Source organism: Sinohyriopsis cumingii, chromosome 17, assembly GCF_028554795.1.
Source record: "Sinohyriopsis cumingii isolate HCF-2022 chromosome 17, ASM2855479v2, whole genome shotgun sequence".
Taxonomy (NCBI): domain Eukaryota; kingdom Metazoa; phylum Mollusca; class Bivalvia; order Unionida; family Unionidae; genus Sinohyriopsis; species Sinohyriopsis cumingii.
In genome coordinates, this window is record NC_142977.1 from 96,811,387 (window position 1) to 96,822,556 (window position 11,170).

The following is an 11,170-nucleotide window of genomic DNA, read 5'->3' on the forward strand; positions in this document are numbered from 1 at the left end:
CTTGAAGATTGGTACTTCCAACCAATCAGCCTTCTTCATCTTAACAACCGCCACTGGTGAGGCTCCGCCCACGTCTTGATTGGCATTGCTGGCAAATTACCCGGGGTAGTGTACTATAAGATACGCTGCTTTATCCTGGCACACGCCAGGGTCGCGAGGGGCATGCCCAGATATTACAGGGTACACAAGCACGCGCCACTGTCGTTTCTGATTGGTTATGATATCGCTAGGACACGTGCCGCATATTTGCACTGGCACAATATATAACAAGTTAAACCGTTTAAACCACCCACGGCCTTGATAAATATTTGCCAAATATTTAAGTTTTAGAAAGGAAAAGGATGTGGTGAGGATAATAAAATATTTCCAAGGCGATTTATATTACATTGGTACCACAAGTAAAACTAAAAAATGGTGGAAAACAATGATTTTCATTTGTTTAATCAACATTTTTTCAACGATTTATCTGATTCTTCCTTCTCAACATCGGATGATGAATTTTCGCAACTTTCCAGTTTGGACTTTCCACAAATTAATTCAGTGTTAACAGAACCGGACAATTTTGGAAAACACAGAAAAAAGAGAAAACACTGTCAACAGCAAAGACTTCAAAGACAGGCTGCCAATTTAAGAGAAAGAAGGCGAATGCAGTCTATTAATGAGGCTTTTGAGGGGTTAAAAGCCCATATACCTACTTTACCATACGAGAAGAGGTTATCCAAAGTAGATACATTGAGGCTGGCTATCGGATATATTAGTTTTTTGACGGAAATTGTGCGGTCGAGTGACACTTTAAAGGAAAACGCACACAATTTAATCGGAAATCCTCGGAAGGTCGTTATACACTGTCACACTGGTAGGTACATTTACCTCTGTCCTTGTATGCAGACCGTTTCATCACCAAATATCAATAAATCTGACATGTTAAAACAATAGATTAAAGAGAGACTGAACAATAACGATTAAAACAATCTGTCTTTTCCAAAATTATAATTAAAGGAATGCTGTAACATTTGATAATTGAAACTTAAGGCTAAAAAGGTGATAAATTAAACTGTTCAGCCTACTAAAAAACGTAATGCGAGCAAGTGAAACTATTGGAAATGTCAAAATAACCCACTTATACGAACAACATATCGTTTAGTTTTTGAATATTAAAATCATGTTGAAGTAAGAAACTGTATATACAACATACGCTATTTTAGATTCCACTCCAAAAAATAAAATGCATTATTCTGTAAACACCAAGCTAAATTAAATGTCCACATCTAATGTTTTTGTACACATAAATCACTAAAGTATGGACATTATTATAATACTTTGTTTTCTCCTCCACGTTGCCATTCTTCTTCTTCTTCTTCTTCTTCATCATCATCTTCTTCGTCTTCTTCTTCTTCTTCTTCTTTTTCAAACAGACATACAAGTCACTCCTTACATATGCCTCCGTCGGAACGTCTTATCGCTAAGCCATATCTTTGCCAACTCTTAGGTTATTGAAATTAAAGTTTCTAATTTACCAATAAATCCTATCTAGTTAAAATGTTTTCATTAATGATATGTTCACTGCTATTGGAAAGAAAGCATGTAAGGTTAAGTTACCTAGAAAAGCGAAATATATAAATGCAGTCATAATTTTGAATTGATACCGATATACTAAGAGTGGAAATCTCATTATATGTTGATATGCATAGATGTATGAATGAAATATATATATATATATATATATATATATATATATATATATATATATATATATATATATATATATATATATATATATATATATATATATATATATATATATATATATATATATCTGTGTACGTGTGTGTAATATTTCATCCATCAAATTCGAAGACATTTCAACACGATTTAACACTATAATCACCATAGTTCGGGATAAATAACCTGTTTGAAAATATATGGATTGCATAATTATGTGTTTACTGCAAGAAAGAAATTAAAATACATAGTATACACAAAAAATACGTAACATGTAGCACATTGAACGTATGGGTCGGCACTTCTTTTGATATCAATCAACAATATATTTACTGCATCGTAACCAAAGTAAATAAAAACAACAAAATAAAGAGAATAATTTAAGTTAATTATGTCAGTATGTCATTCTAAATCATGGAAAGTCTTATTATGTTATTATGGAATATACATTTGTTTTTCGCCATGTTTGCTACTAACAGTATCCCGCTGGCTTTCATCAAATAATCTTCAGCGTTTTATTTGCATAACGTACACAGTTTGTGTGGAATCTGGCTATACATATATGCGGGATATGCAAATAACAGACATACCAATAAGCAGCCAAAAGTTGAATGATGCATAAGAAGAAAAGGTTGCATGCTTGAAATGTCTATGCATATAAATGGAATAAGCAAAAAAAATAAAAAATCGGTGTGCAGTTATGTGAAATACACTAAGTGTGTGTACATTTATGTATATCATCATAGTGGTTGTAGAATTTTAAATTCTTCTTTAATTGGGAATCGTACTCGGGTCTGCGTTTAACGGGCACCCACTGTTCTACCAGTGCGCACCAGCCTCATACCCTCTCGATTACGCTCACATCCACCTGTATGATCCAGGGTGGCCTTTTCCGCCCTGTTTGGTGTATAAGGTAAACAATGGGTAAATGAGATAGTAGATTCTCGTGTTTCATCTGACGACTGGCTTTGTATGTATGTATGTATGTATGTATGTATGTATGTATGTATGTATGTATGTATGTGTGTGTGTGTATGTATGTATGTATGTATGTATGTGCGTGCGTGCGTACGTACGTACGTACGTACGTACGTATGTATGTATGTATGTATGTGCGTACGTACGTACGTATTTATGGCAGGTAAATACACATAGGTGCGTAAATAATCTACAATCTGTTCTATTTATTCATGCTTCTCTTTATCAGACCTTTTATTAATGTTTTTTTCTAATCATCCAAATTAAACCTGATAGTACAAAAGCAATGCTTTTCTTCTGACATTTAGAATGTGAGTCATTTCCAGTGGATCGACGAGACTATGATAAAAGTCTCATGCTCAAATTATTTGCCAAAATATGCCCCACTGAATACATTTGAACAGAAATTAGCCAATTCAAACTATGCATTGTGTGGCGATTCTATCTTCTAAATCATTTTTCCTTCATCTGTTGACCAGGTATATATATTTGCCTTTTCTGGAGCAAAAATGGTAGCAAATATTAAATTTGGAGCTAATAAATTAAAAGTATGTCTTTTAATATCAGAGAGAGAGAGACAGACAGACAGAGAGAGAGAGAGAGAGAGAAATGAATGCAAGGATGATAACATGGAATTAAATTAGAGCAATCCAAAAATTATCCATCAGATATAATGATGTAATGAGATAGCATATCTGTGATTTGTATGTTATATATAAAGAACTATCAATTCGCGCTTTAAGTTGTCGGTAGGAAATGATACAATTTTTTAATTTATTTCATTACGCTTTTACATTTTTGGACAATTCGCATTCTAATGATGTTCAATTTTATATATTGAAACAAAGGCAAGAAACGGATGATGATGAAGAGCAGAGAAGAGTGGAATAGTGTTTTCAAATTGTGTTATAAAAAATAATTAGAGAGAGAGATGAATGTTGCTCAAAAAGATCAAATGCTGATTTTGAGTTGATATAAAGATTTTACAGTTCATTTTGGGTTTTATCATTTCGTTCATGTCAGGTCGTAAAATTGGTGAGGAATTGTCCCGGATTTATGACTCGGAAACAATGATCGATTAAATGTTAAAAAGTTGTCAAAACTGACAGGATATATTTCATCTGCGATTTTGAAAGGCCAGGTGAATAGTGAAATCATACAATTAAATTGTTTCTTTCTAAAGTTATAACTTCAGCCGTGATTTTCATCCATGTGTGATAACGATAGAGTTGGAAGGAGTTGGGAGTGGAGTTAATACATTCCTCTCCGGAAGTGGGTTGGAGGTGGAGTTATTATATATTTCTCCAGAAGTGGGAATTAGTATATTAATATCCAGAAAAGGGTTGGAGTGAAGTTACTATATTTGTCTCCAGAAGTGGAAGTTAGAATATTAGTCTCCAGATGGGGGTTGGGAGTGGGGTTAGTATACTTAGTCTCCAGAAGTGGGAGTTAGTATATTTGTCTTCAGAAAAGGGTTGGAGTGAAGTTAGTATATTTGTCTCCAGACAGGGTTTGGGTGGAATCAGTATATCAGTCTCCGGAAGGGGTTTGGGAGTGGAGTTAGACAGGGGTGTGATGGAGTTAGTATATTTGTCTCCAGAAGGAGTTGGGAGTGGTATTAGTATATTTGTCTCCAGAAGGGGGTTGGGGATGGAGTTAGTATATTAATCTCCAGACGGGGATTGGGTGGAATTAGTGTATTAGTCTCCAAAAGGGGTTGGGGGTTGGGGTGGAGCTAGTATATTAGTTTCCTGACGGGGGTTGAATGGAATTAGTATATTTGTCTGCTGAAAGGGGTTGGGTGGAGTTAGTATATGTCTCCAAAAAGGAGATGATCGTGGAGGTATTATAGTATTATTATATTGAGATATATTCGATTTTGAACACGAAGAGCTGCAATTTTTATTAAATCTTGGTACAGGATGACTGAGTTACTTAATCGGCAATTTCTATGGAACCCAACATTTTCTTCTTCCATTCCTTCCAATCTACAACCACAAATGCCACCCCCACCCCGAATGATAATAATAATAATAATAATAATAATAATAATAATAATAATAATAATAAAAGAAACAACTCTTTTTCCGTGTCGTTATCATTATATTTGTTGCAATATTATTATTAATTTTATTATTATTATTATTATTATTATTATTACAAGACTATGTACAAGCTCAAAGACATGAACAGACCGCTCAGGTCACGTAGCAGTTGGAGCGACGGAACTGGATGCGGGAGGTCGCGGGTTCGAACCTCGGCCGAGTCAAACCAAAGACATAAAAAAGGTACTAACAGCTGCCTCGCTAGGCGCTCAGCATTAAGAGTTAGTATTAGGACAGGTCGGCCTAGTGTCAGAATAATGTGACTGAGTGGGACATCATACTACATGTCTGCGGCATGATGCCCCAGTACTAGACATCACTATAAACTGCCACACTGCAGACATCGTAGCGACATGACTGACATATTGTTAAAGCTATGTTAAAAATCTCTCTCTCTCTCTCTCTCTCTCTCTCTCTCTCTCTCAAACACACACACACACACACACACACACACACACACACATCAACAATGAGAGTATGGATTGAAAATATAATATTGGTCTAAACAGAGAATTCTTGTAATCATTTATTCTAATGTAATCTTTCCCGATGAATTACGGACGAAATTGCGAATTATGACAACAAAACAAACAAAACAAGAAAACAATTCGATTATTCGAAAACGTGGCATTTTTAACCAGACAGATGCAATAAGCATTAAATCCACCATGTGATCGTTTTTTTCTTTATAGTTTCTTTAATATATGTGTATTTCTTATCTTCCTCATCCACACACACACGCATGCACGCACGCACGCACGCACGCACGCACACACACACACACCTCTACGACCATAACTTTTTATTTCCTACATTTATATTTTTTTTTCTTTCACAACGAAGAACAATCTTTCAAAATTTTACTTTCGTCCATTTTTCGATCTCATTTTAGATTGGAAAATACGACAACCCTCTTTCCCCGTATGATATCAATACCATTTTCCCATCACGACTGCAAGGTTAAAAATAGCTGTCAATTGTCTCTTAAGTTTGTAAGATCTCTACATTTGGAACAGCGGACCTAAATGTACTATTAAATGCTCATGGCAACTGATTTATCAGCGATTAGTCCGATAAATTGCTGTAAATGAAGGGGATCTAAGCATCAATTCAATTCATCTGCTGTTTCGGGGATGATAGAGGCAGAGTTTTACGTTTCATCTCGCCGCTTTGTCGAGTGCTCCTCCTTTTATCCGGTTGTTAGTGATATAGCATTATATTAGTTTCTATTGACATACAGATCGGTTATCGGCCGCTCTATTAGAGCGCATAATTCACGAGGTGACAGCGATTCACTAAGTCATGGTTCTGTTGGAAGACCCTTGTCATTTGATAGTTGTCAGATCAGGCGGTTGCCAAATTTATATTCTTCTGACACTCATAATTCTCTGTTAACTGTAATAAGGAATGTTACACTGTGTATCGTATTAACTTGAGTGGATGATGCGCAATCAGCGTTGAAATACATAAAGAAGGATATCTCATGCATTCACTTAATAAAAAATATAAACAACTTAGAGAAATTTGGTGAATACCAAAATTGTTGTTCAAAGGTTTGTGGTAAATATTTGGTCAAATTTATACACTAAAAAAAAAGGCTTGAAATTTATCAGCAGATCATGTCCTTTGACCTTAGTTATGTCTTTTTCAGGGTTAGAAACAGATGACCACGGCCTTCCGCCATTAGCAGGTCATTCTCTCTCGTGGAAGGACGAGAAAAAGACCAACACAGGACCAAACAACGTTATGGTGGCCAAAATCTGGACGCCTCAGGATCCGCGGAAAGACGGTTTTGATGGTGAAAATTCAGCGTCTCACACTACAATAGATATGACCCAGATATCTGTGCAAGAGGAAACTACAAACACACAGACTTCGCAGTCTGAAGACATTTCAAAGGACACACAATATAGCACTCAAGAATTTAATAATTAAACAAGCCTATTTCCCAATCTTGAAAAGTTTGAATATGTGTTATGTCTATTTCTGAACATCGTGTTACGCAATATCGGCATGCTTTGTAAATCTGGGTTTTATTTTTCCAGAGATATTGTCGTTTGAACAGACGTTATTCCTTTATTACAGTTATAAAGTCTGTATATCTGGATTGACGGTTCCAGTGGGAACAGTCACGTAACTTCTTGGAACTATCGCTCGTTCATTCACCAAGGCAGGGGACACTCTCCATTTGTTATACCCCTGAAAGAGGTGGTGGAAGAGGTGATATTTCATCCACCATCGGATGGGATGGGGTGGAACTGGAAGCGGGTTATACTTAAAAACAAAAACAATAATGTTCACGACTTTCCAATAAAGCCGTTTTTTTAATTAAGAAAAGAATTTGATTTTTATATATGTCTCATTTAAATGGGAACCTTGATTTCACTGGTGTACTTATTTATCAGTTGACGCTAAGACGTTTGAAGAAATAATCACCTCTAGATTTAATTGAAAATCAAAAGGCATGAAATAGTGTTGTAGGTTTTCTTTTTTCTTACTTCATGTGCACGCAAAAAATGACAACACAACTATCCCACTCTTTTATTACTACATGTGCACGTAACATATGACAACACAACTATCTCACTCTTCTCTTACTACATATGCATGTAGCAAATGACAACACAACTATCCCACTCTTTTCTTACTACATATACACGTAACAAATGACAACACATCTATCCCACTCTTGTATTACTACATGTGCACGTAACATATGACAACACAACTATCTCACTCTTCTCTTACTACATATGCACGTAACAAATGACAACACAACTGTCCCACTCTTTTCTTACTTCATGTGCATGTAGCAAATGACAACACAACCATCCCACTCTTTTCTTACTACATATACACGTAACAAATGACAACACATCTATCCCACTCTTGTATTACTACATGTGCACGTAACAAATGACAACACAACTATCCCACTCTTTTATTACTACATGTACTCGCAACAAATGACAACACAATATCTCACTCTTTTCTTACTACATATGCACGTAACAAACAACACAACTATCTCAACAGATCACGCAGTCGTTATTTATTTTTTCCTACACTGTATTCTTCACAGAAAGTGGTCTGTATCATACGGAAACTGGTCAGTATCTCGTCGAATTCCAGTTGCTTCTCGTAACTTCGACTTGATGTCTCGTAATTACTATGGAGTATCTCGAAATTACGACTAAGCTATTGTTATTACGAGTACTTCCGACTCAATATCGTACGGATTGGCTATCTGGTGATTACAAACTTTTATGACGAAATTATGTGATATCTCGTAATTACGACTCGATTTATCGAAATTTCTAATAGCGATCTCGTAATTATAACTTAGTATCCATCAATTACGAGTTATCTCTATGGTAATAACGAATTAGTATCTCGTAATTACGACTTTGCATTTCATAATTACGACGTATCCTATATTTTATTTTAATACATTTTATTTAATCCTTTTCGATTCATTTTTATTTTTCTATTGGCGTCTGTGTTCTTGATTTTCCTGATTAATTTTGTCGTCTTTTTGTTTTGAGTAAGTCATTCATCCTATTCCTAGTAGGACTCATTTCTTATGGTATTAATTTATTATTTTGATTCCATTTCATTAATCAACTGAAACGTTGACTCTATCTTCCTTTTTAACCTTCTTTTATCTTAGTAGAACTTTGATCTTCATTTTTACGCTGTTTGCAGTAATATAAAAATAATGGTTATATGAACAATTAATCAACGATAAAAAATTTTTGTCTCCCTCTTTCTATCTAAATGTATCTAGTTAATTTGTCTTTACTTTCCTGCATCTATTCCTCCATACTTTCTTTATTTCTTTATTTATATTTGTTAGCATGTTTTCTATCTCCAGTTTAAAGCTGTTAATATGAAGGAAAACAAAAGCATATATACCTGTGTTTATTTTTATTTATTTATTTATTTATTTATTTATTTATTTATTTATTATTATTATTATTATTATTATTATTATTATTATTATTATTATGGCTAACAACGTTAATTGTTGTTCGATCTAATACATGCTTACAGAACAAAGGAAAGAAAGCAAGATATAATGGAAAGAATAAAGAAAATAAATAATTCTGTCAACTTAACTTCACCCACCCACAAATGTATGTGTTTGTCTCGATATATATATATATATATATATATATATATATATATATATATATATATATATATATATATATATATATATATATATATATATATATATATACACATACATACATACATACATATATATATATATATAGATAGATAGATAGATAGATAGATAGATAGATAGATAGACAGATAGATAGATAGATTAAAACGGAATTTAAACATAAGTTCTTGTAAGAGAGATAAAGAAAGAACTAATAATGTCATACTGATTCACTTATAATAATGGAGAGTGTCACGTTTGCTCAGCCCAATTCGAAAGTCATGTATAAACTAAGATGTTAGTACAAGCCATGGTTGCTGTCTAAACATTGCCGCAGGCTAGAGTTAATCTCTTACGCAAGGTTACCGTGACCGGAGAGAAGATCCGGCATCTTGGATCGGCACACGTGTTAGATCGAGCGACTTGCCACCTATGTGTTACAAAGATCAAAGGAACCCGCGATGAACGGGGCGTGTTCTAAATCCGTCCCCACGTGGACAGACAGCGAGAAGGACATTGTTCGTTAAGTTTGATTGGATCGAATCAAAGCGACATCCAATCAGAATTGAGACAGAGGGTGTGATAACAATTTCGATCCGAATTATGACTTCTAACTAGCGAAAATTTAGTTTCGCCTAGGAAGATTGATGATCAATATATGGTTGTTCCGAGAGAGCCACTCGTAATTTGGCGGTAAAACTTAGAGAGGAGATTATAAGGAAAGACAAAGCTTCGTAAAGGTCAGTAGGTTATTTGCTCGAATTTTGCAGACTATTACGGCATTGTAATTGTAATTATGTGTAGTACGTATACTTAATTACTAGGATCGTTTATTACCTTTATAGTGTTCATTTACAGGCTTATTTGAGTATTGTGTAGAGAATTATGTAGTGTTAGCTTGTGGTCAGAATTAATTTTGTAATTCGCTGTTAGGTTACTTAGTAGTAAACTAGTGGATGTATTCATGTCATATGTTAGAATTTACACATGCTTGAATTGTGAATTTGGAAAATGGTTGAAGTGTGTAAGATTAGTTAATATGGATATATGGATATATCAGAGCATGGATATTTGAATATTTGTGTACTTTGTGTGAGTTGTAATGTAAAGAAATGCGTCTGATTGCTGTGATATTGTTTTGTATAAGGGGATTAGGAATATGTGCTGATGTGACGCAATTTATATATGCATGTATGAGAAGTAATTTATACGGTGCTTTTATTATGACGTGGTTTTACCATACAAGAATGTTTGAGTATTTCGATGTGAATAAATGCGTGACCGAAGAAATTTAATAGCTGTTATTTAATGATAGGCTTGATGAGGTGTGAAATGAGAGGGCTAAGGAAAATACTGTACCGTCCTTGTGTTTTCACAGGAAGCTTTTTGAGGGTCAGAACTTCCGGTTCAGTTAAGCCCCGAGTCTCTAAGAGGGGAGACGGAAGTGCGACTAGCAGAGCAGTCGGAGTCGACAAGTCTAGTCGGTATAGAGGGTCGAGGAGGAGGAAGAAAAGAAATCGAAAGTGAAGACGGTGGAGAGAAGGAATTTGGAGAAAGTCGGATGAAGAGGAGAAGGAATATGAGAGAAGAATACACAGATGAGTAGAATATAAGGACAGGTGGAAAGATCTCACACTATAAAATCAAATGATGCAATAAGCTATCACTGGGTCGAGCGGAAGGAGAGTACTTGGAAAATTTACTCAATTGACAATTGAATCGTCATTAAATTGTTATTCGTTGAATTTCACTTTTTTGTATATTCAATCATTTAACCGTCAGCATTGCTGACTGGGGGCTCGGAGCTTTATATCTATCTTTCACTAATTTAACTTCCAACCAAAATCGAGCCTGGGTGGGTCTTCTATAATAATTTAAATAGTATAATGGGAGCACCCCAGCCCAAACATAACACACCTATCACAGTGACAGCATAACAACAACCCACCCACACCTACACCCACGCCACAGAAAGAATATTCGGAAACATCGATGATGGTGATATGAACAAAAAATAAAGAACAAGGAACAGGGATAAACAAAACATGAAACAATGATGCAAAAAAAAAATGAAATTTGATCCGATGATAGTTATTAAAGTAAATATTTTTGTTATATCGTACTTGCGAGAGTTAACTCGAAATTACGATATTCTAGCTGATTATTACAAAATGCAAAGTCTCCGTTACGAAAT

The 11,170-nt window shown here is 34.8% G+C and overlaps 1 protein-coding gene across 1 annotated transcript; it reads left to right on the top strand.

Annotated features, from left to right (window-relative positions):
* The first annotated feature begins 257 nt into the window (after nucleotides 1-257).
* Nucleotides 258-7,068, top strand: LOC149779491 (pancreas transcription factor 1 subunit alpha-like). Its single transcript, XM_089938638.1, has 2 exons — nucleotides 258-856; nucleotides 6,457-7,068. The coding sequence occupies exons 1-2, from the start codon at nucleotides 412-414 to the stop codon at nucleotides 6,738-6,740; spliced, it is 729 nt and encodes a 242-aa protein (XP_089794764.1). The 5' UTR covers nucleotides 258-411; the 3' UTR covers nucleotides 6,741-7,068.
* Nucleotides 7,069-11,170: the final 4,102 nt, after the last annotated feature.

Excerpts from the sequence above, each read along its gene's own strand:
- LOC149779491 (XM_089938638.1), top strand. The coding sequence starts at position 412 with ATGGTGGAAAACAATGATTTTCATTTGTTTAATCAACATTTTTTCAAC. Across the intron at positions 857-6,456 it reads CGTTATACACTGTCACACTG|GGTTAGAAACAGATGACCAC; the intron begins GTAGGTACATTT and ends TGTCTTTTTCAG.